The 27,029-nt window shown below is 40.2% G+C and overlaps 2 protein-coding genes and 1 long non-coding RNA gene across 4 annotated transcripts; 1 reads left to right on the top strand and 2 right to left on the bottom strand.

The window, feature by feature from the left end:
- Positions 1 to 10,320: 10,320 nt before the first annotated feature.
- On the bottom strand, positions 10,321 to 17,392 carry LOC124880980 (HLA class II histocompatibility antigen, DR beta 5 chain-like). The gene is made up of 6 exons (XM_047386450.1): positions 17,362 to 17,392; positions 16,854 to 17,150; positions 13,013 to 13,217; positions 12,779 to 12,846; positions 12,380 to 12,493; positions 10,321 to 10,660 (listed from the first exon to the last, which is right to left on the bottom strand). Exons 1-6 carry the CDS (start codon positions 17,390 to 17,392, stop codon positions 10,635 to 10,637), a joined length of 741 nt encoding a protein of 246 aa, XP_047242406.1. The 3' UTR covers positions 10,321 to 10,634.
- A 30-nt stretch (positions 17,393 to 17,422) lies between these two features.
- On the top strand, positions 17,423 to 18,445 carry LOC124880294. Its single transcript, XR_007041289.1, has 3 exons — positions 17,423 to 17,590; positions 17,803 to 18,019; positions 18,304 to 18,445. It is a non-coding gene; the product is annotated as an uncharacterized LOC124880294 (long non-coding RNA).
- Positions 18,446 to 19,218: 773 nt separating this feature from the next.
- On the bottom strand, positions 19,219 to 26,091 carry LOC124880292 (HLA class II histocompatibility antigen, DR alpha chain-like). Of its 2 annotated transcripts, none has more exons than XM_047385341.1 (4): positions 26,016 to 26,091; positions 21,284 to 21,544; positions 19,789 to 20,073; positions 19,219 to 19,711 (listed from the first exon to the last, which is right to left on the bottom strand). In XM_047385341.1, the coding sequence occupies exons 1-4, from the start codon at positions 26,068 to 26,070 to the stop codon at positions 19,584 to 19,586; spliced, it is 729 nt and encodes a 242-aa protein (XP_047241297.1). In that variant the 5' UTR covers positions 26,071 to 26,091; the 3' UTR covers positions 19,219 to 19,583. The 2 variants fall into 2 exon arrangements, with proteins under 2 accessions (XP_047241297.1, XP_047241296.1); XM_047385340.1 differs by having other exon boundaries at positions 21,284 to 21,547; positions 26,016 to 26,079.
- Positions 26,092 to 27,029: the final 938 nt, after the last annotated feature.

The following is a 27,029-nucleotide window of genomic DNA, read 5'->3' as shown; positions in this document are numbered from 1 at the left end:
TGTTAGACAGACACCATCAGACTTCCAGATTACAGACTAAATAAATTACTTCAACAGCTGGATCAGAACCAGCTGCAGTGCAGGACGACCTCTCCATTATACAGATTACTGAGCTCACCCTGCTGACCGTGTTATACATGTTACTGGGCCCACAGAGAAGAGACAGAGCAGTGGTTCATTACAAGTAGAAACAAGAAACCTAAAGGTTGGTGCGTTCACTGACACGTGGACAACTGAGTTTCATTGTTCAACAGCATCATATCACATCTAGGGGGGGCACTGTGGTGGCCAATGTTATTCCAGGGGGGCAGGGCCCCCCCCTGACGGTGCCACTGGGTATGTCTGACATTATATTAGATATTATGTGTAATAATGTTTCATCAGGAAGACGATAGTACAGAAGTAGTGAGGCAGTTGAAACAATAAAAGGTGGAGAGACGGAGGAAGCTGCAGTGAGGCGTTGAATGATTAGTGATAAAATATAATTAGAGTCAGGGGCAGCTTCAGGGTGGGGGGTAAGGTTTAAACATCACATTATTGATAGAATAGAACCAGAAAGGAGATCACTTATTATCATTATTTTATTTCCACAGTAATCTAAAGGTTTGGGTTAGAATATCAGGTTATCAGCTGCACCAGAACAAGTGTTCTGTACATTTACATGGTGAGATGCTGCTCCATAGTAACCAACAGGTGGATCTTTTCCCCCATTTATTTTTTAAATGTGCCACCTTTATGCTGAGGAGCCGTACCTTAGACATGCATGTCTGAAGCTATTCTGTATGTTCAGGAGCAGCAATGCAGCAGCACAACCAGAAAAAGAGGATAGTTCAGGGCTGGAGGTCTTAAATAAATCTGTAAACACTTTTAATTTCAGGGTGAGGTTTTACTATTAACAGATTTAATTGGATGAGCCTGAACACATCTGCAAATCAGTTGTTAAAACTCTTTATGTAGCAGAAAAGCCTCAACAACATCTTAAACCATTTACAGATCAGTAAGGTTTCCAGTATTTGTCTCTCTGGTGTTGAACTTGTTCCTACACTCTTGATCGGAGCTGCTGGAAGACCTTGCAGATGAAGAATTAGGAGGGAATCACCAAAGATTTCTTGCCCCATGAGGATGACTGACTAATATGCTGATTCAGACTCCATAGAGCATTGCTCTTGGATCTATGTGCTGATCTGGGTCCAGTATTGGAGAGACCAACTTGGCAGAACCACTGCATCCCTGTTCAGTTCCAGGTGTGAACCAGTCTGTGGTTCCTGGTAACCAGCTCTTACCAGCATTAATTAGCTGACAGGTCTGTGTTTAACATCATCAACCGTTAATGAAGTCTCTGCCTGAAGACACTTTTAGGAACAACATGATTCTGTGAACTGATCCAGAGGTCCGGGATCTCACAGCCAGCGCTGAGCGCAGTAATACCTCTGTCCTGGATGGCTTTGTTAACCTGACCAGTCATCAGGTTTCCCTAAACTGTGGGAGAATCGACCAACATTAAAAGTTTTTGCAGCAATGTCCAATTTTCCAATTATAATCAGCGCAGTGACTGCACTCATATTGCTATAAGGCCTCCATGTGATAATCAATGTGAATATAAATAGAAAACATGTGAATCTTATTCAAGTGAAAGTCATATGTGACGCTAACATGTACCTGACCAACTTAATGGCATGATGGCCTGGTTCAACACATCACTTCTTCATCCTGGTGCAAAGCAGTGTAGGGAACAGACACTGTTCCTCTTTCCACAGACCCAGAGCAGAGAGCAGGTATGCTTTAATATCGCTTACACCCATTGAGGGAGAGACTGTTCTATCATCTGAGGAAGGTGTGCAAGATGGTCAAGGCCTGTGGTGTGCTGCACAACCTGGCACTAAGGTACGGCATCCATCTCCTTCCTGGCGAAGAGGAATTTCCACATAGAGAACAACTCCATGAGGAAGTCATGAAACATTTAGGATAACAATAAAGTTCACTTTTTCTTCTGTGTTTGACATGTCAGACAAATCTTCACACAAGTTACTTAATATTGTTCTAATTTCTTTTTAATTCATCAGTTGATTTTGTAGAACAGCATTTATTAGCACATGTCTTCCTCCAGACACACCATCTGCTTGGGCCGCACTGGTGCTGGGGACAGCCGGACCCTTGGAGCCCATTGCCGCCTCACTCGGACCCTCCTCACCACCTGCCGACTCCAGAGGACCTGAGAACCCAGAGACAACATATTAAACGGTGCTTTACCTGGCTGGTCTGTGGTCTCAGCCAAATCAGTGTCTCCCTGCTTCTCAGACACGATGCCACACAAGCTTGTCTCTCTTAATATGGAGACCTTCCTTCTCTCAAGGTGTCAGTTGGGGTTTACCCTCACCCCCACCTGTGGCTGATGTGCTCAGTTGCTTTTCCACCTCCACCTTTAAATCTGACCACTTCTTCTCTACCTGAGCCATGTTTCTCTGTCCCTCTAACTGAATTAACCGTGGTAAGAACGTGTTGCTACTGACAACGCTTTCTTCTACTTGTCACCCCACTGCTGTAGCTGCCAAACATGATCTGTTTTCAACTCTCCACCTCAATTTCTGCCTCGGTGAAAATGAGTTTCTTTGCTCTTTTCTCCTGTTTGACTTGTTAACAATGACATGACATTGATCAACTGGCTCATTTAAATACACGTTGACCTTCATCAGGTGCTTTGCTTTGACCATTTATCAGAATCAGAATCAGAATCAGAAAAGCTTTATTGCCAAGTACGTTTTTGGACATACAAGGAATTTGTTTTGGCGTAGTCGGTGCAATACAGTACAAATTAAACAGTATAAATATATCTACAATATAATATAAATATATGTGCACAGTTTTGGTTGAATGTGGGCTTGCAGAGGGCAGAACATGAGGAGGAACCTAGTAGCAATTGTTGAGGAGCAGCTGTGATTTAGAAGGTGAACCTGCTTGCTGGAACACGTGCTCATGGTTTTATAAGTCTGGATTTTCTTTGGATTAAGGCATTTTTGGCTTTTGGACGTACGGACACTTTTAGTATAGATGCTACACAATGTTTTATAAATGAGACCGCTGCTCTTCCTTATTGCCCAGGAGGTTGATCAACTTCCTGCCAACGACAGAGGAGAGAGATTCAAGATCTCAGAAGCTGACCTATAAGTCTGCTGTTAACGCTTAATAGAGCCGCCAACAATCAATGAAGTGGTTAGATTCCTTCAGTTGATATGAACTCATGTCTCAGTTTTATTGTCAGGGCTGGAACAAACATGGAAGTGAATATGAATGACCTTTGGCCAAATACTTTTTGAACAGAACGGCTGGAAGAAACTGGTACTATGTAAATGGGACAGAATGGAAAACCAGGTAGACAATCCAGAGGATTCGATCAGATTAAACATTGATTATGGCAGTGTAAGGAGTATGATTATTGATTCATTATTCATTACTTACGAATAGAAATCAGAGATGTCCTCTGGTGATGTAATTATGAGCTCAAAGCTCTTTAATGATTACAATTAGCTATTCATCATTAATAATTGATAAATTATTAACCAGAACCACCAACTGTCACTGTTTATTCAACCACTTCACCAAAGGTGAGGAACTTCGACCTTGTTTTGACAGATAAATCATTCTTACACGAAATAAACACAAACGCTTCTCTTAATTATATAAATGGTAAATGGACTGAACTTATATAGCACTTTTCCAGTCATACAGACCACTCAAAGCACTTTACAATCGCACTCACTAACACATTCATACACCAATACGCAGATCAGTAGGCAACTTGAGGTTAAGAGCCTTGCTCAGGGGCACATCAACATATGGCAGGAGGAAGTGGGAATCGAACTCACAACCTTCTGATTGCAAAACTCCTACTCTTCCTACTGAGCCACAGTCGCCTCTAATCCATATGAAGATTTATTGATTTTTATTCTGGTCCAAAAACCTTCACCTAACTAACAAGCACCGTTCTACACAAAGGGAATAAAAATGACTACCTAACAATAATAATAAAAGAAATATATATATATGCATTTAGTGTCTATGAAGATCAAACCAGCAGTTTATGGACAAAATGTGTAATTTGGGTTAAATAAAAAGAAATGCTCCTGGTGATGATGTCTCGATCAGCGATCAGTTGATAAACGGTGAGGCCACGCCCCTTTAACCTCAACCAGCTGAACGCCCCAAATCCTGACAAAGGGTCATAAACTCTGAGGTAGGAACTCAGTGGAAAATCTCCAGCAATAAACTGGAACAAAGAGTCAGTCGAGGCCCAGACCGCAGTTGCTTTGAATGAAAAACTTTTAAAAGTCCAACTTCTAACTCCTGATTTGGGATAAACCCGGAAAAAACATGAACCACATACGATTCAGCAGCAAATCAAAACACAGCTCAGCATAAAACACTTCAATCAGTAAAGCAACAAGTCGATAACTTAGATTAACTAAATCACCTTAACTGACTCATCCTGCCCAGACCTCTAAATGCACCTATCTGGTTTAATATGAACAGAACAAAATTACTTGGGGGTGGTGTTTCTCACAGTGAGGGGTGTTGTCCTCTGAGACCTCCTGGAAATGGCAAAAAAAAAGTATATTTTCCCGTGGGTTTTATAATCCCTGAGCTGCGATGTCAAACCATGTAGCCTGTGTATACTGTGCAGCCTAGTTGGCCTATCCGACCAAAATGAATGACCTCAACGGCAGTACAGAATATGGGTTAACAGCAAAAACACATCTGGAAAAACTGGAAAATATAGAACATCAAGTACTAGCAATATGTACAGGAGCATTGAAAACCGCCCCAACAGCACCACTCAGAACAGAGGTGGGAGAAAAGCTGCCAGAAGTGTGCAGATCACAACTGGCCATAAATTATTGGATTAACTTGCAAGTGTAACCTCTTCTATACTGCTACTCTCTGTAACACAACTATGTAGTACAGAAAACCCAAACGGAGTATCTACTCTAGGTTCAATGAGGAGTCTGTCAATTTTTTACCTGGACACAGGTTTAGATATCCACCCCAAATAACACACTCGACAACAGATTGGCAGCAATGAATAGAATCTATTTAAATTATTTACACATGACCAGTTGACTCAACATTAAAACAATGAAGGTCCATCAGGCCTTCCTTCTTGTACACAAATAATTCAACCAAGGTAAGAACTCAAAAATACTTCTAAGATCTAAAAAACTCAATGTCCAAAAAAAAAAAAAATTTTATTAATTAAGTCCATGAAACAGAAAATGGTCCAGGATAGGTGATGTGCAGGACGATGGTGTGGCTTGGTAGAAGATCCAGTCACAGAGGGAACCAATGAAAGCAGGCAGCTGCACCTCATCGGACTCGTCCGTGAAACTCTTGAAGTTTGCAGATGACACCACTGTCATTGGACTGATCCAGGACGGTGATGAGTCTGCATACAGACAGGAGGTGGATCGGCTGGTACACTGGTGCGGTCAGAACTACCTGGAACTCAACCCACTCAAGACTGTGGAAATGGTGGTGGACTTTCAGAGAACACCACCCCCATACACCCCCCTCACCATCCTCAACAACACTGTATCGGCCGTGGACCACTTCAGGTTCTTAGGAACCACCATCTCTGAGGACCTGAGATGGTCTTCACACATAGACACTGTTCGAAAGAAGGTCCAGCAGAGACTGTACTTCCTGAGGCAACTCAAGAAGTTCAACCTTCCACAGAAGCTGCTGGTCATCTTCTACACTGCCATCATTCAGTCTGTCCTGTCTTCATCCATCTCAGTGTGGTTTGGATCATCCACAAAACAGGACAGGTCCAGACTGCAACGAATAATCAGGACTGCAGAGAGCTGACCTTCCCTCCATCCAGGACTTATACAGGTCAAGGGTCAAGAAAAGAGCTGCTAAAATCTCTGCAGACCCCACACACCCTGCACATAAACTGTTCAGAGTTTTACCTTCAGGTGGCGCTACAGAGCACTGTTCACTAAAACCAGCTGCCACAGAGACAGTTTCTTCCTCCAGGCTGTTTCTCTGATGAACATTTAATAGAGAACAAAACAACATCATACAGATGTTACAAATGCACCTTTTCTATTATATATGTGTAAATTGTAAATTGTAAATATGTATATTCTGTAATGCAAAAACAAAACCAGAGAGCAAAGTGTACCGGAGTCAAATTCCTTGTTTGTATGTACGAACTTAGCAATAAAACTGATTCTGATTCTGATTCTGAGCTACAGCCAGGTAAGGACTCACTCCTGCTGAAACCTCCAAGGAAAAAACTCCCTGCACAGATGTGCAGGACAATTAATCTCCAACTCTACACAAATTTGCATTCATATGAAAGTTTAGTAACTAATTTCCCAGATCCCCATTAACACATGCAATCTCCACATATAAAAAAGAACATTTCTTTCTCAGTATAACAATAAATTGGTTAATTCAAAAACTCTCGTATATCTGTGCAACCAACAGTGCAGCACATCAGTATCCAGAATAATACAACTAAACAACATGGTTTTTTATGCAATAAGGAACTCCTTTAGCAGGATTCAACCCTTTGCTAACTCAATTAGCATGCTAACACCATGTAAGCTACTTGGGAACTCACTGGGAAATCTGTTACACAAAATTCAAATAAATCCAAGCTCGAATCACAGAACTTTAAATGGGTTCCGATTAATCCGTTTACATACTCTTCATCAATCTGCTTTTCATTTCACTGTAAGCTCAATTCAAGTTTCCTTCTACTTCCACGCCAACGGCCGACTGTGATGAGCAGCAGCACCAGTAACACCACCACGGATCCTACCGGATGCAAAGATTTAACCCTCTGATAATTATGTCCAGATTTACCCAGATGCCTCAATAAATTCAGCCAGAGAATAGGAATAGCACAAGGAAGACAGATCATAGATGGATTGCCTGTATACACAGGGGAAATATAAGTATTATTAGTAGTAGTAGTTGTTGAGGTAGAATAACGCTATCACTGATATCCTTGCAACCTCAACCTCTCCCAGTCCGGATGTCGTGAAAAAGAACAAAGAAGAGCAGGAAATTAAGATTAACACAAGTTTAATTTGGTAAATAATAAGTCCAATTATTTCTAATGCAAAAATGAATACAAAAAGAATGATACAAAAAAGAAAATTACCTAAAGGCCCTTAGGGAGAGCTCAGGTGTCAGCAAAGTGAGGCTGTCTTTAACTGAATGGTCTGTCTTACTATAAATGTTAAAACCTCTTATACCTTTTACTTCAAAGCTTACTGACTGACCCTCCGCTCCAAGAATTATTACGAAGTCTGTGTCAGTGCTGTAAATTAGACAACCCCTATGTGAATACTTTATTATCTATACCATGCCCAACAGCCGACATTTATTGCTCACAGCCTGCTGGGAACATCTTAACCTGGTGTTCACCCTTGCTCCAGCCTGAAGCCTGCTGTGACCTCTGACTTCTCTCTCTAAGGCTCACACATGTTAAATCTCAGTTTTATGTTCACACATGCAGACTGAACACATATATGAAACTAAATGATTTTAATTCTCAACACAGTACAGTGGACAGAAGAAATAAGACATTAGTTCCCTCAGCCTCAAGTTCACATTTGAATAAAAATAAAGCAACAGGAAAAGTCAACTTTGCAGCAACCATGAGCCAATCAGAAGCAGGAAATATCATTAATCATATTCTAATCAAGTCTTCAGGAAAACAGAGTTAATTAATAGGTTATGGTCAGTGGTGAGCACAGTCCTGCTAATCTGCTAACGGTTATCAATGGAACTAATTATTCATTTAGTGGATTAGCCTTTTTGCTAACTTTAGAGACTGTTAGCGGACCGTTATCTCCCGCTAAACTAGGTTCTGGCAACTTTAAGTTTACTAGTTTGTTCCTTTCTGTTGTGGGCATGTCGAAGAGTTCACTATTGGCTTACTAGGTGTTCTAGTGACAAGACGTCATCATGCGACGCAGCAGCTAGCTGAAGTCAGTTTTGAATTGCAGTTACAAAGTATGTTCAGTTTTTCTTCAAGTTATTTCAAGTGAAAATGAGGTTCTTCTGCTGGCGCGGTGCTGGTTGCGTAGGGGTTAAGCGCGCGACCACATATAGAGGCTATAGTCCTCGAAGCGGCCGTGCCGGGTTTGAGTCCTGGGCCCAGCGACCTTTGCCAAATGTCTCCCCCTCTCTTTGCCCCTCCTTCCTGTCTACCTACTATCAAAAATAAAGGCCTCTAGAGCTGAAAAAAGAAAAGAAAATGAAGTTCTTGTTCAGCCTCAGGATGAATGCCGTGTTGAAGAGTCTGAAACAGCTGTAAGTTAGGCAGAGTTCACTCAGAAACTTGTAGATCTATGGTAGACAGAAGGTTTGTAGATCTGTTGACAACAAGCTACCGCTGCATGGAGTGGACTCCACCTCCCTTTGTCGGCCTGATCAAGACGCTGAACCACCACAGCAAAAAAGAACACGTCAACGTCTTTTATTTTTAAGCTTTGACTTGATGTTCAGAGAGAGTATGATGCTGAAGTGAACAAAAATATACAGGAAGAAGGAAAGAGAGACTGATCCGGACCTAAAATCATGGATTATCCAGAGGATGACCCCAATGCTCCTTGCAAGTCCTATAATACAGAAATCTGAGCACAACTTGAAAAATTTGAAAGAACACAAAAAAAAAATGGGTCTCGTTGTGTTCCGAGTGTGAAGCCTTTAACCGTCCCAACTGGATCTGATGTTGAGCAGAACAGAATAAAGGACGACCAAAAACGCAGTGAACTGAGGATTGCAACAAATTTATTTAATAAATAAGGTAGGCATATAGTATGAAGATTCATTACTGTCATGTTATGCTCTGGTCTGATTGCTGGTTTGTTAGGAATGTGTGATCTGGTGTGTTGAAGAAAAGTTGCATTTTCTAAAGAAAGAGAACGTTGATAACCATTTAATCAGCTTTATTAATTTAGCCTTAAGGGAGACAGATCTTACAGCATCAGACGTGTTACTGAGCAGAGCCGAGATCAAATCCAATGAGACAAACATTGACACTTCCTTATATCAGCTTAACAACAACCCCATGTGGCCTGGTACCCCGTCTAGGAAGAGCAGAGGTGAGAATCAACCTAACTTTCACGCAGACATCTGGGCTCCTCTGCAACAAATTGTTGGACCAGCAGGGTTCCAGGGACAGGAAGAGAAACGAAACACTTTTTATTCAGGCGCATTTCCTCTTTAGCTTGTAAATGCAGTGGGGATGACCAACCAGAGGGAGCAGAAAGGAAGGTGGAAGCCATTGTCAGGTCAGAAGGACAACATTTTAATTTGATCATCACAGGTGCAATCTGTGTTTTATTCAGCAACGGAACGATACAGTATGTGCCATTTCTGCATTTACTGTGTATTTAATGTATGTTTTTTGTGTTCTATATTTCAAATTCAATTCAAATTCAAAAATACTTCATTCATCCCACATTTATGGAGGCAGTTTGTATCGTAGCACAAGCAGTCCACCATAAATTTCCCCACAGGGACAATAAAGTATCTGTCAGCCAGTATTTTAACTTTATGCTGATGACCTTTATGTGCACCAGAACATGGTTTACAAGTTAGGACGGGCGTTAAAATGTTACTTATTTGGATTATTTGTGTTTTTGTAGCTCTTGCTGTGTGTTCACCAGTTTTATAGCAAATCAACGTTCAATAAAGACACAATGAACCATCATTTAGAGAGAAGACCATCTTTCCACTGAGGTCACTACACTGTCTAACTGTGTTTCTTTGTTTCCTGGAGTCAGTGAGCTGTTAGCATTAGCTTCAATAATCTTTTTTTAGTTAGTGGAACATGGGTTGGTGAAGCTAACCTTTAGGTTAGCTGTGGTGCAGCTCAGACCGGCTCCATCTTACATCCAGAGCTGTAATGGAGCTTGGAGCCGCAGTGATCAGCTGCTCAGTGTGATCAATGTAGACGATGATCGGTGAGTAAATCAGGAATGGTGAAAATGTGCCTTAATCTAGAAACATCTAATCTGAGCACATGGAAAATTAATTTACAGACACATTACAAAGTGAACTAATATTTAAATATCACTGATATCTCAAACATCTCACTGGTCTGCTTCACAGCCCCTCGTTCCTCCCAGCAAACCTTCAGAACCGGGTCAGAGCAGCAGAGTGGGTCAAGCTCCTCCATCAGCTGCTGCTACACTAAAGTCACCAGAGTTAAGCTGGGATTCTCCCAGTCAGACCAGCGAGTGCCATGACAGAACCCATATCAGGAGGTCCAGGTGAAAGAAACACAGACCGAGCCAGATGAGAGGTTCTGACAGTTTATTTGGATTTAAAACAACAAAGATTTCATAAAATATGATCAGAGGTTCTGAAGGTTTCAGATTATTAATGAAGATGATTATAAATGAACTAAACAGCAGAGAAACAGCTGACCCACCAAGGTCCAGACCGGATCAAACAGAACCAATCCTGATGGAGAACTGAAACCACCTCCAACACCACAGTGGGTCACTCTGAGAGGGTTCTGGATCAGATGAGGATCTTCTGTCAGCTGGACACAGGAAGCAGGTTGAAGCAACAGCTGAAACATCTGACAGAACCAGGACCACAGTCCAGGCTCAGCTAGTTGGAACCAGAATACGTCCTGGAAAAACAGAAGAAGACAAAATTAACAACTTGACCAGTACACCAGTCCCAGCTTTCAGCAGAACCAAGGAAAACACAGTGATCTTACATCAGAACCAACATGGTCCAAACTGGTTGTAAAGATCTAAAACTGGTCTGAATATAAGCTAACGTTAAAATGTTTAGAACTGGATTTTCTTTGCATCATTAGGAACCAGAGAGTTCTGTTCCCTGAGAAACCAACATCTACATTAAACTGGAAAGATGGTTCTGTCAGAACCTCAGACTGGTCCCAGTCGTGTCCCACTGCAAACCTCTGCAGACAACATGAGACACAATGATCCAGAAACACTGACCTTCAAACTGATCGCCATGGAAACAGATTCTGGTTAGGACGGGTTTGGTTCCACAATATGGGTGTCATCAGCAGAGGTGGGACCAGGTCATTGTTTCACGAGTCACAAGTCAAGATTTACAAGTCCTGAGTCGAGTCCAAGTCCTAAAGTTTTCATTTTGAGTCTTAAAACAAATCCATCTTTTAAACATCATGATGGTTCTGCTGTCTGCAAGCTGTGATCCGCTGACTGTGTTTAGGTTCTGGTCCAAAGCAGATTGGATGGAATCATTTTGAGTTTAAATCTGAGTCAGAACCTGAGAGTTTTTCTAGACTCCATGATTAAATTAGTGAGTGGAAAAAACCCAAACTTGGTTGTTAATCTGGGAGTCTCCAAGTCCGGTCCTGGAGAGCTAGCTTCCTGCAACATTTAGCTGTTTCTATGGTAACGATCTGAGGTTATGAGACGTTACAATAAACTGGCTGAAATATATAATTGACACTTAATAAATAATCAGGAATCTCTCCGTTTGGGACATATTAATGAAACTCAAACATCATGATGACTTTAAGGAGAACATCACAGCTGTTCTCCATATCAGAGCATTTTGCTCTGAGTCCATCATCCAACACAATGGTCCATGGTAGCTCTGGTATCAGAACTGAATGTTGACCCAGCTGGTGGCGCCATCGGGTCTCGGCTGACAGAAGATCCCCGTCTGATCCAGAACCTTCTCAGAGTGACCCACTGTGGTGTTGGAGGTGGGTTCAGTTCTCCATCAGGACTGGTTCTCTTGGATGTGGTCTGGACCCTGGTGGGTCAGCTACGTCTGTCAGGATTTAAAACCTTACTAAAGGTGCCTGAACATTATTGTCCTTCCTGTTTGGATGCTGCTGCAAATATTTTTAGAGTTTTTCCAACTTAGAGCAAACCTGTTTGGTACCTGGATGACAAGACCTGCGTAGCAGCATCAGAGTCTTCACTGTCACCATAGGATGCAGAAGAAAAGCAGAAGAAAAGCAGTTAAACGACATGGTAGCAGAAGCTGGTTGAAGCAACAAGAGGAGAAAATATCGGCAAACGGCAGCAGATGGTCCGCTGTCTATTTCTGTTTGGTGTCAGATATCGTTTCAAGTCAAAGGGTTCATGTCCGAGTCAGGTCCAAAGTCTTTTATAACTTCTTTAAGTCCAGTTGAAACTTTTTAAACTTGTGACTCGAGTCTCCACCTCTGGTTACCAGGCTGAGACCTTTGACCTTTTTGGATAAAGGATGGTTTACAAATGTTGGCGAAACATTAAATGAGTCAAATTTTCTGTAAGGTGACTTCAAACGTGTGAGAATGAGTCTGTCGTCATGTTTACTGGGTTAAAACTGGTCTGAACTGGTTTTTAACTGGTCTGACCTCTGGCCTTCCTCTTGTAGTAGATGAATCCAGCCAGAGACAAGATCAGACCCAGGATCAGTCCTGAAGCTCCGATGGCCAGTTTGTTCTTCTCTGACTCAGGCATGGATGGACCTGAGGACACACAGGTGAGACAGAGACAGGTGAGACAGAGACAGGTGAGACAGAGACAGGTGAGACAGAGACAGGTGAGACAGAGACAGGTGAGACAGACAGGTGAGACAGAGACAGGTGAGACAGACAGGTGAGACAGAGACAGGTGAGACAGAGACAGGTGAGACAGACAGGTGAGACAGAGACAGGTGAGACAGAGACAGGTGAGACAGAGACAGGTGAGACAGAGACAGGTGAGACAGAGACAGGTGAGACAGACAGGTGTAGAGATGTGCAGATATTTACTCCAGTCAGTAATCAGAGGTTCCTTCAGGCTGGCGTGTTCCACCCTGCAGGAGATCTTCTCTCCAGACCTGCAGCAACATGAACCAACAGCACTGAGTGGAAACTGGATCAGAACTGGTGGAGACTGAATTAGACCAGGACATGTACAGTCAGTCCTGAATTCACACTAACAGGTGTTTCAGATTCCAGAGTTAGAAACTGGGCTTCTGGACCAGAACCTGTGAGTGAACTCACCTGGGCGTGTACTCCAGCTGGGAGTGGACCTGGTAGTACCAGTCCCCATCTGGCAGCTCCTCGGTGGAGGTGACACCAGAGGTGATTTCCAGTCCGTTCCGGAGCCAGCTCACCTTGATGGTTTTGGGGTAGAAGCTGTAGACGCCGCAGACCAACATGCCACCACTAGAGGGCGCCTCAGAGTGAATTCTGACGTAGGGCTCCACTGGAACACAAACATTCATTTCAGACTGAATCTGGACTTCTTGGAGATTTATTTTCAGGGGTTTAAACGTCTGAGGCTCCATAAAAAGGCAGTGAAATGATATTATTGAAGAAACTTTATTAGATCACGTAGAAGAAAGTTTGTTTCTCAGCTGGAGGTTCTGGTGACGTCACGTCCTGGATGGCTGCAGAGGCTCCAAAAAGCTTTGTTTAACCCCCCAAAAACCATCAAATACAAAAACTACGAGTAAAATTTCAGTCCTGCTGGAAACACAACTGGTTCTTTAGTAAAGACAAGAGTTTTAAAGAGTCTTTAGACAACATGTGGTCATTTAGTTTTATAGAAATCAAACTGAATGAATTGAAATTGAATTTAGAAGAGCTGTGATTTATCGGTTTCACTCGTATAAATAACATAGATTGTTTTATTTCTATTTCTTCAACAAGTAGAGGCTGATGGAGGTCATCTGAATATTTTAGACTCATTTATTTGCTTTTATAAGAAACAAAAACTGTCCTGGAACATAGAAATTAGTTCAAATTTTGTGACAAATCAAAGAATTCACAATAAAACATTGATTTTGTTTTGTTTTTTTTGCTAAACTTTAATAAATGTCTGTCACTGTCTCAACAATGTTGCTAATTTACAAGTTTTTACCACTTTTATAATTTCATTTTTTAGCTTTAAACTTTAAAAACTGATCATTTCTGATTTCATTTCCCAAACAAAAGAAAAGTTTTAAAGTAGTTTTAAAAAATGTAAAACAGAAGAGCTGCTGCAGCTGTTAGTTATGTGATTATTGATAAAGTGACATATGAGTGAAAATTAATACTGCTGCAGGTAGATTAATGTTGTTATTGAAATATAAAGTTTTATTAATGAGTTGGATGTAGAAATTAACATGAATCTTAAACAATCATAGATTTAATTTTAATGATCAAAATGTTGATAAATGAGTTGATTTTTACGGTTTTATCCAGTTTCTAATTTACTGCTTCTTAGTTTTTAAAAGATAAAAAATGAAAATAATAGTAAATTCAGATAAATATTAAATTGATTTGATTTTCCCTCTTATTTCTAGCTTCTAATCATATTTGATTTCTTTTTGTCTGGTTAAGACTTGGTTCCTGTAAAGTTTGACCCTCCTGCTTTAGATCGAAGCTTTTTAACCAATTTATATCATAAAACTGAACTTAACTTCATTGTTTAATAACTAGGATCATACTGGATTATAATTCATTCTGATTCTGTCCGTATGATTAAATTAAACTGATTAAATGTTTCTGTTTATGACCTCGAAGTTTCATTTAAAGTTCCTTCAGACGAGTGTTTTAGTGTAAATTAGATGAAAGACTAAAATTAATGTCTAGTTTCATCAAATATTCAGATAACTTTGTTCATTAAACTGATGTTTAGTTCGATGAATATTTGTTTTGCTTAAATGAACAAAATTAATCCATAAAGACAAATAATTCATATTTTTATCATAATATTTTCCTCTGGGTTTTATTTGGATAAATTAGATCTTAATACTGAATTTAATCCAAGTTTATTCAACAAAAAACAAATTTCTAAGTTTTATGGGGTTATTACTTTCATACTATTATTATTATTTATTAGGGATGTAACGATTGGACCTAGACGGGTAGACCTGCTGCCTTGCAGCTAGAAGGTCCTGGGTTTGATTCCCAGCCGGGGGTCTTTCTGCATGGAGTTTGCATGTTCTCCCTGTGCATGCGTGGGTTCTCACCAGGTACTCCAGCTTCCTCCCACAGTCCAAAGACATGCCTGTTAGGTTAATTGGTCTCTAAATTGACCTTAGGTGTATGAATGAGTGTGTGTTTGGTTGTTTGTGTGTTGCCCTGCGATGGACTGGTGACCTGTCCAGGGTGTACCCCGCCTCTCACCCATAGACTGCTGGAGATAGGCACCAGCTCCCCCATGACCCACTATGGAAGAAGCAGTAGAAAATGACTGACTGACTGTAATGATTAATAAAAAATCAAGTTAAGCTGTTTAAAATGTGAAACGATATAAAAGAATCTATTCACACCGGCCTTTTAACCCCAGCTGTAAACGAGGTCCTTTCACGTAAATTAGTTGATATTTTGCGCCAGACGTCGTTGTGTTTGAGGATGGCGGCAGCGCCATTAATCAGACTAGAGACTAGAGACCAGCTTGGCAGCAGCAGCAAACGAGTTCAAGTCTCAGGACCCTAAAGCTAATTTAAGGTCAACAGTGTTGCAGCATTCTGGAGTCCCTGGATTTACAAATGAAAATGGTGAGAAAACTGCTGACAGGACAAAGACAGCATGTTAGCTTTGCAGGACACTAATAATGTACTCAAGTAGTACGACCAACATGTTCCAACATATTAGCTGGCACCACAGCGCCACCTACAGCACCACAGGAAGATTAGTAAGAGGACAAACTACACTGACACACATTTGCACATCATCACCAGATATAGAAGAAAGGAATCTACCTCTCAGAACCTCCCCACTGGTCCACTGGGCTGGAGGAACAGGCCTGGTACCACAACTTTCTCCTCTTGCTAAATAAAACCTCAACACACCAGCAACGTCTGTCCCAAGTCAACACGTCTTCTCAACTTTCAAAGATCGCAGCTTTGGCCTGAGAATGTGGACATTTTGGTATTTCTTTAAAACAAATATGCCAAAGAAGCGCTAATTTACTCTTATAGAAGTTATGGTTTATTTTCCAGTTTCAATGTGTTACAGTAAGTTTTTTATTTTAGGAAAGGTTCAGGTTGATATAAAGACATAAATGTTCAAATGATAAAAATAACAACTTTGGATCATAAAAGGATTTGTGATAATAAAATCAGTTGTACATTTTTATTCATGTTTAGTTCTGGAACGAAGAAAACTGTCAAAATAATTAGTTCATTTTTATGTCTTGTAATATTTTTTTTAATTTATGTTCTTTTACTGAACAGTTACAGTTTATGACCAGGACAAAAATGTAGATGTTAAAATAAAAGAAACATATTTCGGATATAAATTGAGTCATATTCATTTCGTATAAAAAGAAACTGTTGAAAAAATCGAAAGAATCAAAGTTGGGATTTTAAAATTAAAAACTGAATTAAATTGAGGTTTGATTGCATCGTTTCATCCTTATTATTGATATTAAAATGATAAACCAGCGACTCTAATTAGTTTCTACTGAGATTCTCTTTAATTAAATGTTTCCTAACAAATAAATGAAGCTGCAGGTTATTTATAATCTTTAGAAATGAATTTAAATGAGAATATAACTTGTTTCATAAATGTTTTGGTCCAAATCTTTTAATCTGATTAAAAAGAGAAACCAGCAAGTGATCACATGACTGCAGTGTCATCTGTTACCAGGCAGATTAATGTGACGGCAGATAATTTAGTGTCTAACAGATAAAAATGATAAAAAATGAGTTTATAAAATGTGAAGAGATTCATGTAAAGAAAGAGCTGCAGTAGGAGGTTTAATTTAATCTGTTATTAAATAGAAATAATTTCATAATTAATGAATAAAACATCAGAATCTGATGAAGGAGAAGTTTAAAGCATCTGGAGCTGATCTGGAGTCAGAGATGATCTGAGGAACATCAGGAGATGATTCAACACAAACACTCACCTGATTTACTCAGAGCAGCTTGGTAGTCGTTACCAATGTTGTTCAGGCAGTAGGTATCCTTCTGAGCTTTCAACCCTTCAATATATGAAGTTTGACTGTTGAAGTAGTCCGCCTGCTTGATTCCATAATCAGTGTATCCAACAAACTTCCCCAAACTGCTGCTGAACCTGTAGATCTCCAACTTGTCGTAATAGTTGGACCGGATGTACTCGATGTCCTTCAGCTCAGTGGAGGTAAACTCACAACGAGTCACAGAATAACTCTCAAATCCATCTGAGGAACAGAACAGAACCAGAACTGAACTTCAGTACAGCTCACATCGTAGATCAGATTCATGAACTGATGAATTAATCATTGATTCATTTTTAACGTTTTAATGATAAATATATTAACTGTCAGCAGCTGAGCTTCATTCATGATAATTATTGTATTTATGAATATTTTCTAGATTAAATAATAATCTGACTCCAGTCATCGATACATTGATTCATTGATCCAAGCTGCTGACCAGACTGACCCAGTTTAAAGTACTGATCCATATTTAAGTGACGTATTGATCCTACCTGCAGCAGTGATGAAGAGGAGGAAGCAGCAGCAGAGGATTGATGAAGACATGTTTCTCTGTCAGCTTCAGCAGAAGAACTACCTGAGTCTGACTGAAAGCTGCTGGAAAAACCCGGAGGTCACATGACGCTGCGTCACTAGTTGCTGGGTAGAACTGCTGATCAACAGTTCAGGTTTCTGAGCAGTTTGGTGTTGATGAAGATTATTTATCAGGAAAACATGTTAATATTTCTGGATTAATGCTGCTGATTGAATACTAATATTTATTAACTGATCATTATTAGTTATTATTTTAACAGGAGATGATTTATGATGAATTAAAATACTGCAGTTAGCTGGATTCATCTTCAGAACCTCAGACCCATTCTAACCCTCTCATCAATAGATGCTGGTTCTGGTGGATCCTGCTGGATGAAGACAGCCAGAGACTGACCCAACCCGTCAGACCATGAGTACCTGAGAAAACTGATGAAGACTCTGGCTGGGCTACAGGAGGTTTCTGGACCTGGACCAGAACATGATGAACATCTACAGAGATGGAAGAACTTCTTCAACATCATTTTACTCAAGTAGACATTAAAAAGTATCCGTAAAGTACTCAGGTAAGAGTAAAAAGTATTTGGTTAAAAGGCGACTCGAGATCTGATTTAATATTTAAATGATGGAATCAGAAAATAATAGAAAGTTAGAAACAAATTCTGTTTTTCTAAAAGAATAAAAATTCAAATGAGTGAAAAGAAATAAAATCTTTAATATAAAAAACATTTTTTAATCCAGAGTTTTACAACATAAAGCTGGAAGGTAGATAATGTTAACATGTTAGAACAGGTTAAAGTACTTCCTGTGATGATAACTACTGCTTCCTGTATCTTCACTGGACCTCCAGCAACTGGTCTAACTGGTCCAACAGGCCCGGCTGGTAGAAAACAACAGAACAATGAAGCTGGTGTTGAAACATGAGGTCCGACTTGAACATAAACTGGGTTTCTGGGTCTGGAGCTTCCTTGTTCTCCATCTTGTGAAGAAAGTCCAGGTGGGTCAGAACCAAGCAGCTGCCGTAGAACCATCATCTCCACCTGGGCAGCTCCAGCTGCATGATGTTAAAGTATATTATAAATAATATGTTATAAATCAGCTCAGAAATCACTGATTAATTCAGCTTCATCCATAAAATATATCCTGATTCAGTCAGAAATGATTTGGACTAAAAATACTAAATGTTTTTCATGTGCTTCCAAGACCAGAACCAGGAGGAAGTTCTGATGAAGTTCTGGAGGTCATCATGGAAACAACCACAGGATCGTCTCACTCTCTGGTTTTAATCAGTTTGATTAATAAACACGTTGCTGAGTTATGATGATAAACTATATTCAGTAGAACAGGAACAAGTCTTTGTCATGTTGGTACCAGTTAGATCCAGACTCCTAAAGATGACCAGAACCAGTCAGTAGGTCAAAGGTTTGATCTGAGAAGCTGCTGGTTGGACTTCCACCCAGTTAATTAGAAAGCAGTAATTTACATCATCTAAATGTTCTTAATAATCTGTTAAAAATGATTTCTGGGATGAGATGAACTGGATGTTTTTATGAAGTCAGTTCTGACAAGTTATGGATCAGTTTTATAATAAACTGAATTAAATTCATTGTCCTGGAAACAAACTCCACATTTTAACGTTTTTATTTGTAGAAACATCTTTAAAATCATAAATCATTTTCATATTTCCTCCCAACCTGGTGCTGGTGTCACATAAATCCCAGTAAAACAAACAGGACAAAATATGAAAAAATTACAGCGGTGTGAATATTTTTATTAGGTGTGTTTATTATTTATCAGCTGTGGATCAGAACCACATGGAGAGATGCAGCAGACAGTTTATGATAAACATGATTTTAATAAATCAGAAAACATTGATACAGAACAGGAAGGATGGAAACAGCAACATTTAGAGAAACTGGGCCCAGAAACCGAGCCAGAGGTTCTGGTTCTGTATAAACAGTTGATCCAGCTGCAGATAACAGGTCATCTCAGTGATTTATCAGAACTTTATTAATGTTTCAATGTTTCAGAGAGACGTTGGTTCAGGTTAACAGATAGAAAGATCTAATAAAGTTTTATCTAAAGTCATGATTGGCAGCTGGTCATGATGACATCATCAGCGGCAGCCAATCAGCTGCACTCGTTTCCTTTGATCAGGAAGAAGGTCCCGACCGCCACACCGAGGAGTCCGATGGTCAGACCGACTCCACAGAACACTGCAGGTCCAACACTGGGCTGAGGGATCTGGACCTCCACATCTGGAGACAGAAAACAGAGACATGAACATCTGGATCAGGCAGGAGACACTTTGTTCTGCTGCATGAAGGTTCCTCACCAAATATCTTGGTGTGAGGTTCTGTGAGCGCTGGATGTTCTACTGAGCAGCTGTAGATGTCTCCCAGCTGAGGGATGAAGTCCAGTCTGGAGATCTGGGTGAAGGTACTGTCCTTGTTGGGGAAGGGAACGTTGATGCTGGTTCCTTCAGTCACCTTCTGTCCGTTCTTGGTCCAGGAGACGTTGACAGGAGCCGGATAGAATCCAGAAACATGACAGATCAGAATGTTCTTCTCTCCCAGCTCCACCTCATCTCTGGTGTAGAGCATCGGGGTGGATGGAGGATCTGTGAAGAGAGAAGGTAGATCTGTGACCAGAACAAACAGGAACATGTTGCTGCTGGAGTTCTTTAATGATCAGAACCTGTCCTGGGTGTATTCTGAGGGAACAAGGAGCAGAACCCAGAACATTAGCAACATCTGATGTTCTCTGGATGAAGAAGACCTCTAGAAGGTCTACACAGGAGGTCAGAAACCTTCATCCACACATGAATGTGTCCTCCACAGATCTTCATGGCTAGTGACCCATTAGTGACCTTATTGGGTTATTGACTAGTTCTAAACATTTTAATTCCAATCATATTCAGAACCTAATAAGACTGTTGGGTCTGAGGTGGAACATCTTCAAGAACCAAGAGCAGAGGTCCAGTAGTGTTCTACTGAAGCTCTCAGGATGTTCCTGGATGACTGAGATTCTACAGTCATTGACCTGTGCGTCTGACCTCTGACCTGTTAACATGTTGGAGACCAGAACCAACCCCAGGCGGCCCTGATCAGAACCAAGATGATGCAGAAAACAGAACAGCTGGATGTTCTGGTGGACCTTCTCTCAGAACCAAGTGTGATAAAATGAACCTTTATGATTTCAGCAGTAATTCTGTCCAACATTTGAGTCTCATCATCAGTTCTTCTAGAATAAATTATTCTTTATAACATTTAAATATTCAGCTGCTTATTTACTGCATGATTTATGATTTATAATCTGATGAAATTATAATCTCAGTTAAATTTAGAGTTAATTAAATGTTTATCTGGTTCTACCAGCTTTTAATTAATCTCAGTGTTTTAAACTAAATCAAGAATCTCAACTTAAAATATGTCATTTTTCATATTTTTCTCAGGTTTAAATTCAGATTAAATATGAAAATAAAATTATTTATTAATATACTGTTTAATATCTGACATGTTTACATGGAAACAGCTTCACTGGATGAAGATGTTTTTATTATTTGATTTATTCTTTATAATTATTGATCTTTTCACTAAAACGATCCACCAGAACTTTCTCCTCTGGTACCAGAAGATTTATGATGGTTTATGGTGAATAAAGATGATATGAAACATTTTATTAAAGGATTAAATATGAATGAAACTGAATGCTTCATTTTAACTAATAGTTCTTTAAACAAACTTGGTTCTGATCCAGAGAACTGGGCTTGGTTCTGATTGTACTGGTTTAAACCCAAGAGACAAAAGAACTAAAGTTTGTGTCTTTACCTCGTTCCAGAGGAGTTCCTTTCATGGCTTCACGCCTAATCTTCAGGTTGAATCTGCAGACCTGAAGATCAGCCACAGCTGATTCATAAACTCCTTCCCGGTATGTTATAGGATCTATGAAAGGAGGCTGAGGATAAACTCCTTCTCCTTTCTTGAAGTCAGCGACCCACATCTCTTCAGTATCCAGAGAATACATGAACTCTCCATCAGAATCTGAACATCCAGTGATACGAAGGTCCTCATGTAGAACTGGAGCAGAACCTGCTGGATCACAGTTAGTCAGAACCTGTTTACACATCAGAACCACATTAATTCACCATCAGAACCAGGTTAAACTCTCCATCAGAACCAGGTTAAATTCACCACCAGAACCAGTTTAAACTCCTCATCAGAACCAGGTTAAATTCACCATCAGAACCAGGTTAAACTCCTCATCAGAACCAGTTTAAACTCCTCATCAGAACCAGTTTAAATTCACCATCAGAACCAGGTTAAACTCCTCATCAGAACCAGTTTAAACTCCTCATCAGAACCAGTTTAAATTCACCATCAGAACCAGGTTAAACTCTCCATCAGAACCAGTTTAAATTCACCACCAGAACCAGGTTAAACTCACCATCAGAACCAGGTTAAACTCTCCATCAGAACCAGTTTAAATTCACCACCAGAACCAGTTTAAACTCTCCATCAGAACCAGGTTAAACTCCTCATCAGAACCAGTTTAAATTCACCATCAGAACCAGTTTAAACTCCTCATCAGAACCAGTTTAAACTCCTCATCAGAACCAGGTTAAACTCACCATCAGAACCAGTTTAAACTCTCCATCAGAACCAGTTTAAATTCACCATCAGAACCAGGTTAAACTCACCATCAGAACCAGTTTAAACTCCTCATCAGAACCAGTTTAAACTCCTCATCAGAACCAGGTTAAACTCACCATCAGAACCAGTTTAAACTCTCCATCAGAACCAGTTTAAATTCACCATCAGAACCAGGTTAAACTCACCACCAGAACCAGGTTAAACTCACCATCAGAACCAGGTTAAACTCTCCATCAGAACCAGTTTAAATTCACCACCAGAACCAGTTTAAACTCTCCATCAGAACCAGTTTAAATTCACCATCAGAACCAGGTTAAACTCCTCATCAGAACCAGTTTAAACTCCTCATCAGAACCAGTTTAAATTCACCATCAGAACCAGGTTAAACTCTCCATCAGAACCAGTTTAAATTCACCACCAGAACCAGGTTAAACTCACCATCAGAACCAGGTTAAACTCACCATCAGAACCAGGTTAAACTCTCCATCAGAACCAGTTTAAATTCACCATCAGAACCAGGTTAAACTCCTCATCAGAACCAGTTTAAACTCCTCATCAGAACCAGTTTAAATTCACCATCAGAACCAGGTTAAACTCTCCATCAGAACCAGTTTAAATTCACCACCAGAACCAGGTTAAACTCACCATCAGAACCAGGTTAAACTCTCCATCAGAACCAGTTTAAATTCACCACCAGAACCAGTTTAAACTCTCCATCAGAACCAGGTTAAACTCCTCATCAGAACCAGTTTAAATTCACCATCAGAACCAGTTTAAACTCCTCATCAGAACCAGTTTAAACTCCTCATCAGAACCAGGTTAAACTCACCATCAGAACCAGTTTAAACTCTCCATCAGAACCAGTTTAAATTCACCATCAGAACCAGGTTAAACTCACCATCAGAACCAGGTTAAACTCTCCATCAGAACCAGTTTAAATTCACCACCAGAACCAGGTTAAACTCACCATCAGAACCAGGTTAAACTCTCCATCAGAACCAGTTTAAATTCACCACCAGAACCAGTTTAAACTCTCCATCAGAACCAGTTTAAATTCACCACCAGAACCAGGTTAAACTCACCATCAGAACCAGTTTAAATTCACCACCAGAACCAGTTTAAACTCTCCATCAGAACCAGTTTAAATTCACCATCAGAACCAGGTTAAACTCCTCATCAGAACCAGTTTAAACTCTCCATCAGAACCAGGTTAAACTCTCCATCAGAACCAGTTTAAATTCACCATCAGAACCAGGTTAAACTCCTCATCAGAACCAGTTTAAACTCTCCATCAGAACCAGGTTAAACTCTCCATCAGAACCAGTTTAAATTCACCACCAGAACCAGGTTAAACTCACCATCAGAACCAGGTTAAACTCCTCATCAGAACCAGTTTAAATTCACCATCAGAACCAGGTTAAACTCTCCATCAGAACCAGTTTAAATTCACCACCAGAACCAGGTTAAACTCTCCATCAGAACCAGGTTAAACTCCCCATCAGAACCAGTTTAAATTCACCATCAGAACCAGGTTAAACTCCTCATCAGAACCAGTTTAAATTCACCATCAAAACCAGTTTAAACTCACCATCAGAACCAGTTTAAACTCCTCATCAGAACCAGTTTAAATTCACCATCAGAACCAGGTTAAACTCACCATCAGAACCAGGTTAAACTCCTCATCAGAACCAGTTTAAATTCACCATCAGAACCAGGTTAAACTCACCATCAGAACCAGGTTAAACTCTCCATCAGAACCAGTTTAAATTCACCACCAGAACCAGGTTAAACTCACCATCAGAACCAGGTTAAACTCTCCATCAGAACCAGTTTAAATTCACCACCAGAACCAGTTTAAACTCTCCATCAGAACCAGTTTAAATTCACCACCAGAACCAGTTTAAACTCCTCATCAGAACCAGTTTAAACTCCTCATCAGAACCAGGTTAAACTCACCATCAGAACCAGTTTAAACTCTCCATCAGAACCAGTTTAAATTCACCATCAGAACCAGGTTAAACTCACCATCAGAACCAGGTTAAACTCTCCATCAGAACCAGGTTAAACTCCTCATCAGAACCAGTTTAAATTCACCATCAAAACCAGTTTAAACTCCTCATCAGAACCAGTTTAAACTCCTCATCAGAACCAGTTTAAATTCACCATCAGAACCAGGTTAAACTCTCCATCAGAACCAGTTTAAATTCACCACCAGAACCAGGTTAAACTCACCATCAGAACCAGGTTAAACTCTCCATCAGAACCAGTTTAAATTCACCACCAGAACCAGTTTAAACTCTCCATCAGAACCAGTTTAAATTCACCACCAGAACCAGTTAAATTCCTCATCAGAACCAGTTTAAACTCCTCATCAGAACCAGGTTAAACTCACCATCAGAACCAGTTTAAACTCTCCATCAGAACCAGTTTAAATTCACCATCAGAACCAGGTTAAACTCACCATCAGAACCAGGTTAAACTCTCCATCAGAACCAGGTTAAACTCCTCATCAGAACCAGTTTAAATTCACCATCAAAACCAGTTTAAACTCCTCATCAGAACCAGTTTAAACTCCTCATCAGAACCAGTTTAAATTCACCATCAGAACCAGGTTAAACTCTCCATCAGAACCAGTTTAAATTCACCACCAGAACCAGTTTAAACTCTCCATCAGAACCAGTTTAAATTCACCACCAGAACCAGTTTAAACTCCTCATCAGAACCAGTTTAAACTCCTCATCAGAACCAGGTTAAACTCACCATCAGAACCAGTTTAAACTCTCCATCAGAACCAGTTTAAATTCACCATCAGAACCAGGTTAAACTCACCATCAGAACCAGTTTAAATTCACCATCAGAACCAGGTTAAACTCTCCATCAGAACCAGTTTAAATTCACCACCAGAACCAGGTTAAACTCACCATCAGAACCAGGTTAAACTCTCCATCAGAACCAGTTTAAATTCACCACCAGAACCAGTTTAAACTCTCCATCAGAACCAGTTTAAATTCACCACCAGAACCAGGTTAAACTCACCATCAGAACCAGGTTAAACTCTCCATCAGAACCAGTTTAAATTCACCATCAGAACCAGGTTAAACTCGCCATCAGAACCAGGTTAAATTCACCACCAGAACCAGTTTAAACTCGCCATCAGAACCAGGTTAAACTCTCCATCAGAACCAGTTTAAATTCACCATCAGAACCAGGTTAAACTCGCCATCAGAACCAGGTTAAATTCACCACCAGAACCAGTTTAAACTCGCCATCAGAACCAGGTTAAACTCTCCATCAGAACCAGTTTAAATTCACCATCAAAACCAGTTTAAACTCCTCATCGGAACCAGTTTAAATTCACCATCAGAACCAGTTTAAACTCTCCATCAGAACCAGTTTAAATTCACCATCAGAACCAGGTTAAACTCACCATCAGAACCAGGTTAAATTCACCATCAGAACCAGGTTAAACTCACCATCAGAACCAGGTTAAACTCTCCATCAGAACCAGTTTAAATTCACCACCAGAACCAGTTTAAACTCTCCATCAGAACCAGTTTAAATTCACCACCAGAACCAGGTTAAACTCACCATCAGAACCAGGTTAAACTCTCCATCAGAACCGGGTTAAATTCTCCATCAGAACCAGTTTAAACTCCTCATCAGAACCAGGTTAAATTCACCACCAGAACCAGTTTAAACTCCTCATCAGAACCAGTTTAAACTCCTCATCAGAACCAGGTTAAACTCTCCATCAGAACCAGTTTAAACTCCTCATCAGAACCAGTTTAAACTCCTCATCAGAACCAGATTAAACCCACCATCAGAACCAGTTTAAATTCACCATCAGAACCAGGTTAAACTCTCCATCAGAACCAGTTTAAATTCACCATCAGAACCAGTATCAACTCACCATCAGCAGAGGTCCAGAGGACCGAGCACAGGAAGAGCAGCAGCTTCATCTTCATCTAAACTCTGAGCTTCACTGAAGGAAAGTTCTCCAGCTGCTGGAACCCAACACACCCAGCAGCCAATCAGAGAGCAGGGAGGCAGTGACATCATTAGTGTCCAGGTAGAGTCAGACAGCAGCTGAAGCCAGACTGAAGGTCTGAGCTGCTGGAGATCAGAAATCTGATGTTTTTATTAATAAAACTAAACATTTAAATATTTTTCACTCTAAATATCAGAAACTGAGTTAATTTATTTTAAAAGAAAGAAATAATTCAGTTTATTTTCCAGCAGCTACAATTAATCCTGAAGAGCAACAGATTTCTGATCAACAGGTTTTAATTAATGTTAATAAAGTTTATTGTTTCCATAGAGACCTTCAGATGTTTGCATGAAACCAGCCTCACGTTGCTTCAGATTCATTTCATGTTTTCAGGGCGTCTGAAGCAGGAACTGGTTCCAGTTTGATGGGTCTTCACTGACCTGGTAGTGGTCCGAAGATCTCAGATGATGGAGGTCAGAGGTTAACTCTGGGTCTGCTGAGCAGAGAACAAGGATCAGCCTGAGATCCTCTGGTTTCAGTGTAGAACCGTCTCCATGGTTCTGTTGATCATAAACCGTGATCCAGAACTTATTTCTGACGCTGCAGTGAACCAGATGGTGATAAGTTCTCTCTGAAGGTCCATCATGATGCATCAGCATGTATTAGAAATCATATCAGAACCAGTTTAATCATCAGAACCAGGTTAAATCAGCGTCATTAAATCAATTATTCTACCAGAACCTAATCTGTAAATCAGTCTGATGGTCCAGTTCTCTATCATGGAACCCACAGAAGATCTTAACAGAATGTATCTTCTTTCCAAGGTCCAAACTCTGTTTATGAGAACTCCAGCAACCCATTTAAATGCTGAGTTAGTTTCTCATCACCTCATGAAGTTCTCTCACTAACGGACCGAGTCAACCGGGCCAAACAGCT

Source organism: Girardinichthys multiradiatus, chromosome 14 (assembly GCF_021462225.1).
Source record: "Girardinichthys multiradiatus isolate DD_20200921_A chromosome 14, DD_fGirMul_XY1, whole genome shotgun sequence".
Lineage (NCBI taxonomy): Eukaryota > Metazoa > Chordata > Actinopteri > Cyprinodontiformes > Goodeidae > Girardinichthys > Girardinichthys multiradiatus.
This window is presented reverse-complemented; position numbering and strand designations above follow the sequence as displayed.